The 18,407-nt window shown below is 44.6% G+C and overlaps 1 protein-coding gene and 1 long non-coding RNA gene across 2 annotated transcripts in view; both read left to right on the top strand.

Moving 5' to 3' along the window:
• LOC147845100 (uncharacterized) overlaps positions 1-18,407 on the top strand; it is a 122,631-nt gene that overhangs the window by 93,265 nt on the left and 10,959 nt on the right. The window lies entirely within an intron of this gene.
• si:dkey-156k2.1 lies at positions 508-5,886 on the top strand. The gene is made up of 5 exons (NM_001328335.1): positions 508-643; positions 1,344-1,438; positions 1,897-2,010; positions 3,047-3,160; positions 3,919-5,886. Exons 2-5 carry the CDS (start codon positions 1,389-1,391, stop codon positions 5,816-5,818), a joined length of 2,178 nt encoding a protein of 725 aa, NP_001315264.1. The 5' UTR covers positions 508-643; positions 1,344-1,388; the 3' UTR covers positions 5,819-5,886.

The following is an 18,407-nucleotide window of genomic DNA, read 5'->3' as shown; positions in this document are numbered from 1 at the left end:
CAATCTAATCATTTAAATATGATAGATCCCCCTGTTGAAAAATCCAGCTTAAACCAGCCTAGGCTGGTTGGCTGGTTTTAGCTGGTTGACCAGGCTGGTTTTAGAGGGGTTTGGGCCATTTCCAGCCTGGTTTCCAGCCATTTCCAGCCTGATCTTAGCTGGTCAGGCTGGAAAATGACCTGCCAAATCCAGCTAAAACCAGCTTGACCAGCCTGGTTTAAGCTGGATATAGCTGGTCTTGGCTGCTCAAGCTGGTTTTAGCTGGTCATCTCCCAGCCTGACCAGCTAAGACCAGGCTGGAAATGGCTGGAAACCAGCCTGGAAGTGGTCAAAACCCCTCTAAAACCAGCCTGGTCGACCAGCTAAAACCAGCCAACCAGCCTAGGCTGGTTGAAGCTGGATTTTTCAGCAGGGCCCTCATATGTGTGATTTTCTTTTGTTTACTGTGTGTTCTGCATCTCTCAGTTTTGTATGATTGTTACATATGTTATGTTATCATATAATCCTGTGTGCTTGTCAGTTATATGCTTCATAATATCTCTAATGTTGGAGTAGGACTGATGTTACTCTCTCCAGTACAGCAGGTGGCGGTGTGCAGCTTTCCTCTGCTCTCTGACTCAACACACGGGCAGAAGAAGAAGTGGTGTGTGTCGTGTTTACAGTCCGCCTCGCGTCCGTTTACACTGCTTCATTTAAAGTCCCGCATGTATCCTCCTGCATGTCGTGTGATTGAATGTAACCCCCGCATGTCCCTGTCTGCTCTGTTCAGAGTGTTTGTGCGGGTGTATTACTAAACTCCTGATGTGACGCAGTTGAGATTAAATCTGTGATCTGGAGTCGCTGTTCAGTAAATCAAAGTTCTCCAATATATTTCCTATGATGATGTCTGCTGAATCCCGCATTTAAAACACGCTTTACAGCACCGCTCGACGCGGATCGCTTGATTTTAGTGTCTGCGCGTTCACAGTCGCGTGCATAAGCGGCCAAGGGCGTTCCCGAGTGAATATTTCGCGGAACAGCGCCCCCCGGTCACAGTTTTTGGCACAACACCGCCCTTCAGAAACGAAAGTGAAAGTAGTTGTTGTGTTGCAGTTTTAAACAACCAGAATTCATCATCTACTAACAGAGAACAGCTTTAAATCTTTGATGTCTTGACAAAACCTGTAAGCTTTATGTGAATGTGTATATGCTGTTATTATAATCAAACGGATGACGCTGTGATTCTTCATTAGTTTACTCGTGATGAGCTTCTGGATTTTAGTGTCTCAGCTGCTGATCTATTCTGGCATTCAGCTGAATTATGAAAGCTGATCAATGACTGGAGATCTGTGATTATTCATTAGTTTCTTCTAGAGTTTCTGCTGGAGATCAAACTCTTCAGGTCCATCATGGAGGACACACACACCCCCGAAGAGCAGGATTTGTTAGCAGGATGCAGGTATTAGACCTACACTTGACATTTCATATGATTATTTTCTACAGGATATTATATTTACTCTCTGTTAGTTGTGTTTTTAATTTGTCTGAATATTTAACACACAGCCAGCAAGATTTTTATACAATAATTATGAAAAGTATCATAAAGTGCTGTTTAAACAGTGAGAGGGTGCTCGCTGCAGAGCCATTTGAGGAGAGCTGAGCTCCAGCAAGGGGGAGCATGAGCTGTTGCTCCTCCTCCTGTAAGCTGTTTTAATGCATACACCAACCCCACCCCTAACCCTACCCCCAGTGACATCACTCGTAGAAGAAGTGCAAAAAAGGTGGAGCTCAAGCTTAAGCTCCCCCTTGCTGGAGCTCAGCTCTCCTCAAATGGCTCTGCAGCGAGCACCACTTGAATAAATCTGGTGTGTTGACTCCAGTGTGTGCAGCGCTGAACTTTAATCTTTTCTGTTTTAGTTCAGTTCATAAGAAGAGAGCAGAAGCAGAGCCCAGCTGTGTGTCTATGAAGAGTGATGCGTCCATGGATCACCCAGTAAATCTTAAGAGTGAAAACACAGGACCTGCTGTCAGGTAGATCATCTCTTTAATATCTGCAACTGATGAGTATTTTCATAATAAATGAATCAGGTAATTAGTGTTGTGGATCTGTTGGGTTTCAGATGTTAGATGTTGTATCTGAGCTCTGCAGGATGCTTGAAGATCTCCGCTTTACACTTCAGGCCACAATTGATGGTGTTAACAAACCAATCGGCGCTTTATTAATAGTTAGTGAGGTAGAAGGTGGGTTTAGGTTTTGGGTAGGGTTAGGGATCCACAATAAGATCATACTGTATGACTACTAATGAGCAGTTCATATGTTCACATTACACAGATAATAAGCCGGTAGTTAATAGTATGAATTGTGAGCTAAACTAAAGTGTTCCCGATCTCCTGCCATAAAGGGCTTTTCCTGCACACTTTCCCCTGCTGTTTCTGTGCTGTACTGATCAGCCATTCCTCTGATCTGAGTCTGTTTTCACTGAAGTGCAGTCATCATCATGTTGTGTTGGCCTCATAGATGCTGCTGATCAACACATTTGGTTTCTAGAATTGATGTTTCTCGAGTTCTGCTGCTCATTCAGTCATGATAGATGATGGTAAATGAACTTGTCTTGCTGTCCTTAAAGTTTGGACTGGAACTCTGCAGACAAACCCCCAATGAGTGACCTTCTGAAGACTGAGTGATGAGGAGGAGGATAAGAGGAGCTGCTGGAGGCGGGAATAACAGTCAGCTGACACAGTGCAGTTTATACTGCTGCTTATATAGTCATGTGATGATGATTGACACGCCTGCATGATTAAGCTCCTCCCACACCTACACTGTGGACTTCATTCAGTGATTTGATGATTAGTTTCAGCTCTAATCTGCTCTAATAGTGCTGCATTGCTGCTGGACTTTCTCTACTAGAAATGAGCCTTGATCTGTGTTTGCTGATATTTTCCACATTCAGACAGTTTCTGTTCAAATATAAAGGGAATTAATTTAAGTGTTTTTGTAAATGAAGAATGATTAATATCAGGTTTGTGCAGTGTGTGCAGCGCTCAACTTTAATCTTCTCTGTTTTAGCTCAGTTCATCAGAAGAGAGCAGAAGCAGAGCCCAGCTGTGTGTCTATGAAGAGTGACGTGTCTATGGATCCACCATTAACATTTAAGAATGAAAACACACGACCTGCTGTCAGGTAGATCATCTCTACACACACATGATTACACTGAAGCATTTATATGATCCTGTGTTTCTAGAAGATCAGAAAAACAAGTATTACATTTACAGGAGACTTTAAAACTAAATGTCCACACACTCACATCTGATCATTAGTGAAGTACTAATAAAGTATTTATACTCAAACTGTTAGAGTTAGTAGAGTGAGTTTACAGGCTTTTACAAAAGTCAGCAAAGTGTGGATAATCAAGAGAAAGATTTTAGACAAGATGAATGAACAAGTTCTCTGAGACAAACACACCACACAGTCTTTATTGTAACAGAGGCCAGCGAGTAAGTGCTGTGCAGGTAAACCTCACTTCTGACCTCTAAAGGTGCTCTAGTGACAAATACTAGAGGTCATGGTCTTTAGCCTCCTTCATAGAGCAACCGACTCCCATGCGGAAGGTTGCCGGTTGGATCCCAGCTCGGAGTGTGTTGGGTGGTGTAGGACCGGCAGTGTTACACTTGTGCTCTCTCACATTTTCATCCTACAAGATTTTAAATGTCTTCAGTGAGCATCCAGCATCATTGTGAATGAAGGATATCAAATGATTAAAGTGTTAGATTTAATAAATGACAAGTACTATTAAATGTTTACAGCATTTTGAGCAGTAGATGTGATCTAATTAAGTCTGTAAATTGTGTCTCAGCTTGTCATAGAGAACACACATGGCTTCACTAGATGATCTTTACACTTGCACTCATTGGTTCTTTGTGTTGTTGTTGATCCTGCAGTGTGGATGGAGATGATCAGACTGGAGACCTGCAGCAGGATTCACTCCAACCAGAACATGATGAACTTCAGAGAGTCAAAGAGCAGCACAAAACCAGCATGAAGAACAAGTATGAGAGATTATTTGAGGGAATCAACCATGGAGAGACTCAAACCCTCCTGAACAGGATCTACACACAGCTCTACATCATAGAAGGAGAGAGTGAAGGAGTGAATGAAGAACATGAGGTTTTACAGATGGAGAAAAGAGCCAGAACAAAACCCTCACAACACACTCCAGTCTACTGCAATGACATCTTTAAAGCCTCAGCTGGAGCAGGACATGAGGAGAAGATCAAGAAGGAGAAAGCCCAGATCAAGACTGTTCTCACTAAAGGCATCGCTGGAATCGGGAAAACCGTCTCTGTGCAGAAGTTCATTCTGGACTGGGCCGAGGGAAAAGACCATCAGGATGTAGATTTCATGTTTGTGCTTTCATTTCGAGAGCTGAACTTGATCAGAGATCATCAGTACAGTCTTCACAGACTTCTGCTGGACTTTCATCCTGAACTTGAAGATCTGGAGCCCAAGATTTATGAGCAGTGTAGAGTTGTGTTCATCTTTGATGGTCTGGATGAAAGCAGAATCACACTCAACTTTTCAGATGAGGAGAAAGTTTGTGCTGTGACTGAATCTTCATCAGTGGCTGTGTTGATGCGGAGCCTCCTGAAAGGAGATCTGCTTCCCTCTGCTCTCATCTGGATCACCTCCAGACCACCAGCAGCCCATCAGATCCCCTCCAGATACATCAAGCGTCTGACAGAAATTCAGGGATTCACTGAGCCTCAGAAGGAGGAATATTTCAGGAAGAGAATCAGCGACGAGCATCAAGCCAGCAGAATCATCTCCCACATCAGAAGAGCAAGAAGCCTCCAGATCATGTGCCACATACCCGTCTTCTGCTGGATCTCCTCCACTGTGCTTCAGAAGCTCCTGGAAGAAGATGTGAGTGCAGAAATCCCTCAAACTCTGACTGAGATGTACATCCACTTCCTGCTGATTCAGATCAACACAAGGAAGCAGAAGTATGAAGAGAGAGATCCAGAGAAACTCCTGCAGTCCAACAGAGGAGTAATCCTCAAACTTGCTGAAGTGGCTTTCAGACAGCTGATGGAGGGCAATGTGATGTTCTATGAGGAGGACCTGATTGAGAGCGGCATAGACGTCACTGACGCCTCAGTGTATTCTGGGATCTGCACTGAGATCTTCAAGGAGGAATCTGTAATTCATCAGAGGAAAGTCTACAGCTTCATCCATCTCAGCTTTCAGGAGTTTCTGGCTGCTTTCTTTGTGCTTTACTGCCATTTAACAGAGAACAGAGAACCGCTGAGGGTGATTTATGAGAGAGAATATTCATATGATCAATATCTACAGTCCAGCTCTGAGAAGTCTCTGTATGATTTGCTCAGTTCAGCAGTAGATAAAGCTGTCAGGAGTAGTAATGGTCGTCTGGATCTGTTCCTGCGGTTCCTGCTGGGCATCTCACTGGAGTCCAATCAGAGACTCTTCCAGAATCTGCTGACACACACAGAGAAGAGCTCAGAGAGCATCAGGAGAATCACACAGGACATTAAAGATGGGATTAAGACAGATGATGATCTCTCAGCTGAAAGATCCATCAATCTGTTCCTCTGTCTGCTGGAGGTGAAAGATCAGACTCTGGCCAGAGAGATTCAGGAGTTTGTGAAATCAGACAAACACTCAGTGAAGTATCTCTCTCCTGCTCATTGCTCAACAATCTCCTACATGATTGAGATGTCAGAGGAGCTGCTGTATGAGTTAGACTTTAATAAATTCAACACATCAGATGAGGGAAGACGGAGACTGACAGCAGCTGTGAGAAACTGCAGAAGAGCTCTGTGAGTATTCATTGATTGATCACAGAAGACACACATCAGTCTGCACTGAAGACTCAAATCAGTTTAGTGAATCACTGCCCTGCTTTAACAGAAAATCTTTAGCTGGCCATATCGTCCCCCTGTGAGATCGCTGATACACCATATTACTGCATGGGGACGCGGCGGCAGTGTTCTGTTTGCTTATTTGCTCGTTTATTTAATAATTTCTAAACGTATTTATCAAACCTTTCTTGACTTTTTACTCACACAAACAACATTTGTACTTATTTAATAATCTACTTCATTTGCTTTACATTTTATCCTGGAAAATAACTCAAATCCCTGCAAATCCCTGTGCTCCTCCAGCTGAATAGGACATTTGTTGATGTGTATTTGCTCAAATCTAACACAGTGTTGCTCTTGGATAATTGTGTTTGTTTTCTGATCAGAGAAATAGTGTAATTTTAGACACAGTATTGCCGTCTCGCCGCAGACATGCCTCTAATATTATATTTACTGTAGACCTAAACACTAAACTTTACACTGAGCTCAGTAAAATCCTCTCTGATTAGTTATTAATAATCTGTTCAATAATTCATTACAGTCATATGAATGGGGAATACAGGTTTAGTTTAATGTAGTTTCAATCAATCAATCAATAAAAATAATATATTTTCTTTTTATGAGGGTATGAGGGTGGTATGAGGGCTCGATGTCCACAGGTGGGGGTTGCAGCCCAACACCATGGTACAACACCATGAGGTAGCCTGACTGCCATTAGGTACTGAGATGACATCCTCAGACCCCTTGTGAGACCATATGCCGGTGTGTTTGGCATTTCATTCATTCAGATCTAGGATGTGTTATTTTAGTGTTCCCTTTATTGTTTGAGCAGTATATATATATATATATATATATATATATATATATATATATATATATATATATATATATATATATATATATATATATATATATATATATATATATATATATATATATAGTTTATTTCCAGTGTTACTTTTATCACTGTAGACTGGACTCATGAACACTCAACACTGCTCATTTCTTACTGCTGATTTTGTTGCTCTTTGTCGTCTACAAAGGCTACAGAGGTGTATACTCACTGTTCAGTGCTGTGAGAGTTTGTCTTCAGCTCTACAATCCTCAAACTGTGTGCTGAGAGAGCTGGACCTGAGTAACAATGACCTGCAGGATTCAGGAGTGAAGCTTCTCTCTGATAGACTGAAGAGTCAACACTGTAAACTGGAGACACTGAGGTAAAATAAAAACATTTCCATCAAATAAATGCTACCACAAATGACTTTTACATTGTGAAATGTTGTAAAGTCTGATGAGGTAATGAGCATATGCTGTAATGTTCAGATGTTCAGCCCATCACTGAGTCTCTTTATTTACTGATGTTAATGTGTGTAAAGTTATATTCAGTCAGTTTTATATTAATTTCAGGAATATTATTGACTAATATAAACATGTTCATGTGATTTATTTACAATACAGTTTTTACAGTCATATTTTCTGTCTGTTTATATTATATGAGAGACTTGCTTTGTTTAACAAATTTGTGGATCTGAATGGATTTGCATTGTAAACATTAAATAACAGTTATAAAGTTTTATTTATTTTAAATAATAGGTTTTTGTTATGATTGTTACTCTTTTAAATCATTCTGCTTAAATCTGCAGATTTTTTTTTTTTCTTTACAAAATTCTGCTCAGAAATAGCAAAATTAATCTGTCTGGCTGACTCATTTTGGTCCAGAGATCTTTTCTTTAAAAAAGTTTATGTTATAATAAAATACAAATGTTTGATCTTCCTCCATGGGACCATTAAAGCAACTCTGAATAGTTAGAGTTAGAGTCTTTTCCTTTTCCTATGAGGAGAAATCACTCCTCCTTTTACTGTCCTCTACACAGGCTACAGGGCTGTAATCTCACTGTTCAGTGCTGTGAGAGTTTGTCTTCAGCTCTACAATCCTCAAACTGTGTCCTGAAAGAGCTGGACCTGAGTAACAATGACCTGCAGGATTCAGGAGTGAAGCTTCTCTCTGATGGACTGAAGAGTCAACACTGTAAACTGGACACACTGAGGTAAATGATTCTCCACTCAACAACATTAAAAAGTGTTTTGATTGAGATGGAAATGTCCAGATATATTTAAGAGCATTAGTGGAGAAACTGCAAAATGCTGCTCTTCAAATGAAAGTTTTTTTCTTAAACAGTTCAGAAATCAGTGTATTTTAATGATTATTTTAATCAATTACCTCTAAATCTTTATTTATATTTTATATTTTTAATGATTATATTTCTAGTTTATCTGTGAATTGGTTTATTGGAGCAGGTTTGACAGGCTCTGATCATTTGCATTTTGCAGGTTTATAAATATATAAAGTCTCGTGGTCCTCTTATCTGAACTCAAATTTAGCAGTTTTCTTACATTTCAAAGTATTCAAGAACAAATTAGTTGGCATTTAATATTCAGTTTTATTAAATAGCAATAGTCAGTCATTCTAACTGATACAAGTTTTTGTCATATTATTTACCTCATAGTTTGTTTTTACATCAGATGAATGACTGAAATCACACTGTTAATGTAATCTGTGTTCTTCTTTTTCAGACTGGTCAAGTGTAATCTCACTGTTCAGTGCTGTGAGAGTTTGTCTTCAGCTCTACAATCCTTAAACTGTGTCCTGAGAGAGCTGGACCTGAGTAACAATGACCTGCAGGATTCAGGAGTGAAGCTTCTCTCTGATGGACTGAAGAGTCAACACTGTAAACTGGAGACACTGAGGTAAATGATTCTCCACTCAACAGATACAGTTTCATATTGGGTTACAGAATGTGGAGCCTCTTTCAGTGGATTGGCAGAAGAAGAAACAAAACATTTACAGGGATTTGATTTCAATCATATCTATACTAATAATAGTAATAACATACTAATGTATGTTTATCTATAAAAATATATTTAAAATCATTACTATATATAGTATATTGCGAAATGTTGCATGTTCAAAGCTTTTCTTTTTCCAATATACTCAAATGTGACTTATAGTTAAAAGAATCAGTTTATTTTAAAAAAAAAACAACATTTTAATAAAATTAATTATTCACATTTTATTTTTGGGTCATGAATATTTATGTTTCTCACCTGACAGAATAAACAGAGTGCCCCGCAGGGTCTTAAAAGCATTGAAAAACTCTTAAATTTGATAATCTTAAATTAAGACCTTAAAAGCCTTGAATTTCATATATCAAGTCTTAGATTTGTTACGAAGGTCTTAATTTTTTAATTTATTTTTGCCTTTCCCATGATTAAACATCATACTGTAACAAAGTTAACTGTTACTAATGTAGGCTAATTAAAAAATTAATGCAGCGTAACTTTGAGTGCATCTCGCGCTCCATGTCATAGCAGAAAGTGCGTCGCCATAGCTTACTTTGGCAAGCAAGAGTATTTACAGCGCTCCAACTACTTAAAAACTACTTAAAGACTGTGCTCAATTTCACTGCATGTGTCTTCTGGACAGTCTTTCATTGACACTTACAGCAGAAGCTCCTATTTCACTGCGATTGAGAGAATGAAACTAAACTATTTCTCTCTCTTCCACTGTGGCCCGTTTGACCTGCTGGCATGACTTTTCCTCTCCTCTCGGCTGTTACAGTGATTCTTCTGGATAGAGGTCGCTCTGGTTACTAAAGTAACCCTCATTCAAAGAGGAGGGGAACAGAAATGCTATTAGTGGATTTATTTATTAATCCACGAATGGGGATTTCGTTTCAGAAAGCTAATCGTCTGAAAGAGGATATAACGGGCCAATGAAATGCCAATGAATTGGCAGCGTAAGCTTGCGCACGTGTGCCTTATTGCCAATTAGCTTCACATATAAGGACTGGGAAAGCAAGGAAACGCCATTTTTTTAAGCTGAAGAGACTGACACTTACAGCTAAGGAACAATCATTATGGCGATGCTATAAAGCATTTCTGTTCCCCTCCTCGTGGAACGAGGGTTACTTTAGTAACCAGAGCGTTCCCCTTCGGATGGGGAACTTCAATGCTATTAGTGGATTTATTTATTAATCCACGAATGGGGAAATGTCTGGAAAACGCCATAATGACTGCACCTTACCTTCGCTTCCGATGAGAGGATAGCCAGGCATAGCGTTAGCACTCCAGCATCAAAGAGAGGCGTGGTCCTCCAACGTGATCCCTGGCCCTTATCCCACTTCAAAAGAAGTTTTACGGATTTAGATATATTTTTTGGGAGTCGCAAGATAATAGATAATTTAGATAATTCTAGGAAAATATGACAGTACATTGGGAAAGCGTGCATTCCTGATAGGGAGGACGCTGCGGAGGCCATCTGCTACCCAATGGGGAGATATGATGGCAAAAATATATGGACTAGCCCTGAAAAGGGGGAGTACGCATAAAATAAGATGGTTAGCAGAGAGGGAAGACACGGGTCCGCCCATGAGGGGGGACTGCACCATGGCTGAATAAGCATATGGGATCGCCAAGTGGGGATCACGCATAGCGTGCACCTATACCCAAAACGTGTGCTGACCAGTGGGCCAGCAAGTAACTCCTCCGTTTAGTCAGTGCTTGGGGCCTCGGAGGAATCTGCAGTGCTCACCTGACGGGGAATTTTACTGACAGATAAAAAAGCGCACGTATCTCCGTGTTAGGGAGAATGGCACAGCAAGCGTGTTTCCACACCCTTCCGAGTTTTAATTACCAAGAGTTTCCTCAATTACCAAGGGTTACCTAATACCCTTGAGGAAACCGGCTCCACTCGCAGATTGTAAAACCTTACAAATGTATTAGGTGTCGCCCAGCCCACAGCTCTACAGATGTCTGTTAGATAGGCGCCGCGTGCACACGCCCAAGAGGATGCGATGCTCCGAGTGGAGTGCGCATGCACTCTCGGGGGACACTGCTCGCCCTGGCTCTGATAAGCGAGGGGGATGGCATCCACTATCCAGTGGGCCAACCTCTGTTTTGATACGGCACTTCCCTGCTGCCGACCGCCATAACAGACAAAGAGCTGCTCAGATGATCTAAAGCCCTGAGTGCGGTCCAGATAAATATGCAAAGTGCGAACTGGACAAAGTAAGAAAAGGGCTGGGTCTGCCTCCTCCGGGGGCAGCGCTTGCAGGCTCACTACCTGGTCTGTAAATGGTGTGGTAGGAACCTTGGGCACATATCCCGGGCGGGGTCTCAGGATAACGTGAGAGTAATCTGGCCCGAATTCCAGGCACAAGTCACTGACTGAAAATGCATCCAACCCTCTTAATAGATGCCAACGCGACCAGCAGAGCTGTCTTCAGGGACTGAAATCTTAAAGATACTGAGTCAAGTGGCTCAAAGGGATCTGTACGCAGGCTCGTGAGAACGAGGGCGAAATCCCAAGAGGCCATGAGAGAAGGCAGGGTGGATTAATTCGCCTAGCGCCTCTGAGGAACCGGATGATAAGGTTATGCCTTCCCACGGTGCTGCCAGCCACCGCCTCATGATGAGCGGAGATGGCAGCCACGTAAACCTTGAGTGTGGAGGGCGACAGCCTGCTCTCCAGCTTCTCCTGAAGGAAAGAAAACACTATGCTGATCTAGCAATTTTGGGGGTCTTCTCTGCGAGAGACGCACCATTTAGTGAATAGACTCCACTTCAGGGCATAGGCGCGCCTCGTGGAGGGGGCTCTAGCTTGAGTGATGGTATTAACCACCGCGATCGGTAGGTTCTTCCTCGCGTCTAAGGACCACACGTGGAAGTTCCAAAGATCGGGGCGAGGGTGCCAGATGGTGCCCTGTCCCTAAGAGAGTAGGTCCTCTCTCAAAGGGATCTGCCAGGGGAGGGCTGTCGCAAGGAGGGAGAGTCCTGACATCCAGGTCCGGTTGGGCCAGACGGACGCAACCAGCAAAACCTGTTCCTCGTCCTCCCTGACCTTGCACAGTAACTGCGCGAGCAGGCTCACTGGGGGAAACGCATATTTGCGCATGCCCCGAGGCCAGCTGTGGGCCAGTGCATCCGTGCCGAGAGAGCCCTCAGTCAGGGAAAAAAACAACTGGCAATGAGCGATCTCGGGAGAAGCAAACAGATCGATCTGGGCTTCCCTGAGTTGCGCCCATATCAGCTGAACAGTTTCGAGGTGGACTCTCCATTCTCCGGGACGTAAAAGTTGCCGTGAGAGCGCATCGGCTGCACGGTTGAGCTTGCCTGAAATGTGAATGGCGCAGCGATTTCAGCTGCAAATGACTCCAGAGAAGCTGAGACATACGGCGAGAGTGAATACCCCCCATGCGGTTGTTATACGCCACCGCCGCCGTGCTGTCTGTCCTGACCACCACGTGTTGCTGCTCCAGCACCGGAAAAAAGCGGTAGAGAGCGAGGAACACTGCCAACAGCTCCAGGCGATTGATATGCCAATGCAACTGGGTTCCTTTCCACAGGGCCGCAGCTGCATGCCTGGAGCACACAGCCCCCCAGCCCGTGCTGGAAGCATCTGTTGAGACAACAACATGACTGGACGCCTGTCCTAGAGGCACTCTGGCCTGTAGGAACGAGGGGTCGTTCCAAGGGCTGAGGGCACAGCGACACAGCGCAGTAACAGTGCCATGCGCGTCTGGGGACTCGATCGTGAAGCCAGTGCTGAAGTGGTCTCATATGGAGTAATCCGAGCGGCGTGACAGTGGCTGCGGATGCCATATGCCCCAGGAGCCTCTGAAATAATTTTAGTGGGACCTCTATTTTGCTGTCTGAGAGCTCTCAGACAGTTCAACATCAGCTGAGCGCGCTCTCCTGAGAGGCGCGCTGTCATGGTGACCGAGTCCAGCTCCAACCCGAGAAAAGAGATCCTCTGCACGGGGGCGAGTTTGCTCTTTTCTCGGTTGACCTGAAGCCCCAACAGGTGGAGGTGCCGGAGCACCTTGTCTCTGTGCATAATCAATTGCTCCCGAGAGTGGGCTAAAATCAACCAGTCGTCGAGATAATTGAGTATGCGGATGCCCACGAGCCGAAGGGGCGCTAAGGCACCCTCCGTGAGCTTGGTGAAGACCTGCGTAGACAGAGAGTCCGAAGGGGAGGACTTTGTATTGCCACGCTCGACCTTCGAACGCAAACCGCAGAAACTGATGGTGGCGAGGACATGGAAATATGCGTCCTTCAGGTGTATTGCTGCAAACCAAACCTGAGGACGAACGCACCGGAGGATGCGCCTCTGCTTGAGCATTCTGAACGGCAGCTTGTGCAGACAGCGGTACAAAACGCGCAGATCTAGGATTGGCTGTGACCCACCGCTCTTTTTGGGTACGATGAAGTACGGGCTGTAAAACCTGCTCTCCATCTCGGCTGGAGGGACCGGCTCGATTGCATCCTTCACCAGGAGGACAGCAATCTCCTCTCGCAAGACAGGGGCGGACAGGGGGGTGACCCTGGTGAAATACAAACCCGTGAACTTTGGGGGCCGTTTTGCGAACTGAATCGCATAACCGAGTCTGATTGTGCGTAGGAGCCACCGCGAGCGGCGGGCTTACGCTAACCAGGCAGGCAGAGCTCTCGCTAATGGACTCATTGCTACAATCGCTGACGTAACAGCAGTAGGGCAGGGCAGAGTGGGTGTGCTGATCCGGGAAGCGCGAGGGTCCCGCGGAAGAGCTGGAGGCGAGAGATTCGCTATCACTCCGCACCCAAACTCCGGAGAGGGGGCTCGAGGGGTGGGAGAAAGGAGACTGTCCTCCCAGTGCTCGTGAGCCACAGGCAAAGCACACAGAGCCTGCGAGCTGGGAAGCAGAGCATCTCGGACTGGCAGGGTTCATGCTGTCACATCTGAGGAAGCGGAAAAGTGCTCTTTTATTGATGTTTTGTGGCACTGAAAAGTATCGTCGGAATTGGGGCCTTGCCCTCCAGCGGGGAAAGAGCAAATTTCCTCTTCTCCAGATGACCTGTCTCAGGGATCCTACGCAGTCCGTTTACCGCACTTAACGGCGCCCTGGGCAGGGGGGGCTGTCTGCGTCCGAGGTGCTCGACATGCCCGCTTCGGCGGAGGTGGAGCAGCACTCGTAGGCGGACGCCCTCGGTGAGGAGCAGCAGATGTGGATGGTTCGGCGGGCAGAGCGGGCTTATGGTCCCGCCGATAGATGACAGTGCCCATCGCATCTAACTGCTCTCTTATCGCCTTGAACTCCTGGGTGAATTTACTGACGAAGTAGCCGAACAGGCCAGCCTGGGATATGGGGGAGTCAAGAAAGCAAACTTTGTCGACTTTTCGCATGTCAGCCAGGTTTAGCCAGAGGTGGCGCACCTGGACCACTAATGTGGACATCGTCCTCCCAACCGCACATGCAGCGGACTTAGTGGTCCGAAGAGCATAGTCGGTTGCGGTGCGAAACTCGTGTAACAAGCCTGGGTTGGACCCACCCTCGTGCAGCTCGGCCAGCACCTGCGCTTGGTAGCGCTGGTAGGTGGCTATCGCATGCAAGGCGGAAGCAGCCTGGCCCGCAGCTTTGTAAGCTCTAGCTCCGAGGGAGGCAGATAACCTACAGGCTTTTGACGAGAGACGAGGCAGACCCCGCCAAAAAGGGGCGCCACGCGGACAAAGATTGATCGCAATGGCGCGCTTGACTGGTGGAAACACTTCCTACCCTCTAGCCGCTCTGCCGTCAAGAGTGGTGAGGGCGGAAGAACACGCAGCACAGGCAGAGAAAGGTGCCCTCCAAAACCGTGTGAGCCTACTGTGCACCTCCGGGAAGAAGGGGACGAGAGGCTTCGAAGGCTTTGCCCTCTGGTTCTCTATGCAGCACCCATCTAGTCGGTCCGGCCGCGGAGGTAGGGGATAGCAGCGCGGGAAAGCACGGCTAACATGTCCGTTTCAGGATCTGTCTTGACAGCGCTCACCTGCCCAGAGTGGGCGAGCGGGTTTGGATCATCATCGGACAATGAAAGCCCACCCTCCGATCCCGTGTTGGACGTCTAGTCTCCGGTGTCATTGAGTGTCAAGGGCTACCATCTGGTTAGACGGATTGCTTCCCCCGCCCGAAGCTTGGATGGAGCGCTCGGAGCAGCGGGATGTCCGCGGGCTTGTGTATCTCTCGCTGAATCCCTCAGATCTGCCCGAGTGCCCGCTGCAGTGCAGGGGACAGCTGTGGTGGTTCGCCCTTTCACAAGGGCTAGCCGCGATCTCAATTGCGCATGAGACATGGCATCGCAATGACGACATAAACTGTCCGCGAGCACCGCATTAACATGTTGGACCCCCAAACATGCAACGCAGTGATTGTGCCCATCATCCGGAGAAAGGAAACCACCGCATCCAGAAACGCATAGTCGGAGCGCCATCCTGAAAAGGATGTGCTGCACGACTGTGTTGCTCTTTTAGGAAATTAGCAACTATACGCTCTGGAGGAACAAACCCAGAGAACACCAGGCAAGGGAGAATCCCAGCTCTACCGTCTGCCACCGCGTGTACCCACTCTGGACTGGGAGACCACTCTCGTTCGCTCAAATCGCTGGATTACAGCAGGAGGAGCCCTCATCGACTCTCTCAGAAGGCTGTAAAAGTCTCTGAAGCGAAAAGGATGGCGTTTCCTTGCTTTCCCTGTGCTTATATGCAGAGCTAATTGGCAATAAGGCACGCATGCGCAAGCTTACGCTGCCAATTAATTGGCAGTTAATTGGCCCGTTATATATTTTTTCAGACGATTGGCTTTCTGAAACGAAATCCCCATTTGTGGATTAATAAATAAATCCACTAATAGCATTGAAGTTCCCCATCCGAAGGGGAACTGCATTCCTGCGGTTGTACCACAGGACCCGACCAAATTTCTTGTGGTGCGGGAAGGCTATAACATGTGTGTGTGTGTGTGTGTGTGTGTGTGTGTGTGTGTGTGTGTGCGTGTGAATGAGAGAGAGCGTAAAGCCGCCTTTCCACTGCACATGACATTTGGACATGACTGTTTGATTACGCTGCCTTGTGGCATTTGCACAGAATTTTCTGTTCTGACCTGCACCATGCGAGAGAAGCTGTTCTGGCAGTGTCCAGAGTGTAAAAGCAAGAGCCTTTATTCTCTGTGCATTCACCATGGTTGAATAAGTGAATGAATACTAGAAAGTCATAGACCACTAACAGTATTGGTGGGAATGTGGAGACAACACAAACCATATATATTTTTATTACTTTATTACTTGCATTTATGTATAAAAATGTTTTATTTTTTATGTAGTTTTCTGATAAAAAAATAAATAAATAACCAAATAAACTAGTATTTCTCATCTCGCGCACACGGACCTGCTTGGACAACACTGGAATACAGCACATCCTGTTGGCCAGCCACATACGGTCTAGTCGTAGGAGTTCAAATATTTCAACAGATCTGCAGCTCAAATTGGATCAGAATTTTCCGCATACGGAGATGATTGGAACTCCATGCAGCTCCCGCACTACTCTCCATCAAAAATGAATGACTTCCGGTCTTGTGTGTGTGTGTGTGTGTGTGTGTGTGTTTATACAGACAGCCCCCCTCCCCCCAAATAGAAAACTGTATACACCGTGATGCACCGAGATATCAAATTGAACCGAAACGATAGCATGATAATCGTACCCAAACCATGAGACCAGTGTAGGTTCACACCTCTATTTTCTACATTAAAAGCATTGCCACCACAGCCAAGGAACATCCTATCTTACTGTGGCTCAACATCAACTCTACGGCAAACGCGTTGAGAAAAAGCCACAAGCAGAAGTTGACAGGACTTGAGAGTCTGGGCGAAACAATTGCAGCCAAGGCAGCAGAGCTTTGAAGCCTATAGTGTTCAACACAAAGTTCAAAATTATTTGTTTATTAAAAATCAAATGTGTGTTACGCTGTTGTGCATGTATTAAAAATAACTGACCATTTAAATAAAAGTTTTACTCAATTCAAGTAGTCACTTATTTTCTAGGGTTCAAAATGTATACAGATTTGACAGTTTTCCCCCATACTTCTGTCAGAATGGGTACGAAGTTGGCATTGAATTTCATTTAAAAATGGTAGTAAAAAGGTCTTAAAAAGCCTTGAAGTTAATTTGGAGGATCCCGGGGGTACCCAAAGGCCCCTAATGCTCTATCAGTGTGAATGTGACTGTCAGGCTGGTGAAAGAGACATAAAAATAGCGGGTTTGTGTTTGTTTACAACTACAAATGAGGTCAACATGCAATAGCCAATCAGCTTTCTTTTATTGACTCAATGCGCATGGCCACGGGAAGTGTCACTACACTCAGTGGCATCTGTATGTCAGATGTCGTGTCACTTCATGTTAAAACTGCTGCTGGGAGGTTCGCTGTGGGTGCGAGACACATGATTTCGGCTGGTGGAGTACAGCGTTATTTCACTGACAAATGTTGTGAGTGCAGTTTTATAAGTCGGGAGCTCATTCGTGTAATACAAGAGAGTGAATCTCTTTGCTCACACGCCGGTGTCCTTTGTTCTGCACAAAACTGCTAGCGAGCCCTCAAAACACGGCTGTTCACGTGCGAATGATCTGCTGTCGCTCCGTCGGACGATGCAGACTCACAATTTTTGTGTCTTGTGTTTCCCCCTTCTATCGTGCTTTTGCTCTTCATAGATGCTTTAGCATAGTGTAGTATTAAGAATAGTGAACGAATAAAATGAAATACAGTGTAGTTTTACTACAGTAAAGTGTGGTGAATTGTAGTATAATATACCCTATATTGTAAAACAAACTGGGTAATTTGTTTATATTACACTTGTTGTGTTACCATAGCAACTATAGTATTACCACAACAGATTAATTGAAGTACTTTACTGTACTTTACAAAACACTGTACAGCAGACACCAGTTCACTTTACTTTAGTTGCCATGATGAAATAGGATTGATAGTGAGATTAATTTGAAGAGTAAATAGTACAGTAGGCTATAAAATCTTATCAAGTTTACCCCTATTTTCTATCACAGTTAAATTTCTACTTGCACCTTTTGGATGTTTAATAAATGTTTTTAAAATAAAACTATGTTTTTAAGTGTTTGAAACTGGAAATATCTCATCATATAATATACAGCCAAAAATGTTGTGGTTTATTAGAGTAAAAATGTAATATGCAAGTCTATTTCAGGATTTTGGTTATTGGTAATAATTAGTGTAGTAATATAAATCATATCAAAAAGCACAAAAGGAAGAGGGAGCAGAGTACTGAGAGCGTGCAAGAAAGTTTGCGTGTGAGCAGTGCATTTCAGAGTGAGAAAATTTGCGTGCGAGCAGCGTTTTGTCCACAAAAAGAGGAAATCGGTGTAGGAGCAAGGAGATTCGCTCGCTCATATTGCATGAATGCGCTCTTGACTTATAATAGTTCGCTCACAAGATTTGTCAGCGAAATAAAGCCATAGCAGAGTTAATGGAATTTTTGAGACTCGGGTAAACAGGTGGTGCGGCGCCACATTTGATTTGAGTTGAATATGAAACAGTTTGAAGAGATTCTGTCTGAAACAGGTACGTCTGTACTGACATCTTTATGATCCATCCATGCGTGATTATAGGGAGAACCAGATGACCAATCATTTTTGGATAGAAATAGCAACAGCAGTGGGAAAGGACGAAAGTTTTT

Source organism: Danio rerio, chromosome 4, assembly GCF_052040795.2.
Source record: "Danio rerio strain M-AB ecotype USA chromosome 4, GRCz13ab, whole genome shotgun sequence".
NCBI lineage: Eukaryota > Metazoa > Chordata > Actinopteri > Cypriniformes > Danionidae > Danio > Danio rerio.
The sequence above is the reverse complement of the archived record's forward strand: the minus strand, read 5'-3'. Positions and strand labels throughout refer to the sequence as shown.

What these genes read in the sequence shown, in the direction of transcription:
- si:dkey-156k2.1 (NM_001328335.1), top strand. Translation starts at nt 1,389, where the DNA reads ATGGAGGACACACACACCCCCGAAGAGCAGGATTTGTTAGCAGGATGC. An exon ending in AACACAGGACCTGCTGTCAG is followed by an intron (nt 2,011 to 3,046) that starts GTAGATCATCTC and finishes TCTCTGTTTTAG; the next exon opens with CTCAGTTCATCAGAAGAGAG. An exon ending in AACACACGACCTGCTGTCAG is followed by an intron (nt 3,161 to 3,918) that starts GTAGATCATCTC and finishes TTGATCCTGCAG; the next exon opens with TGTGGATGGAGATGATCAGA.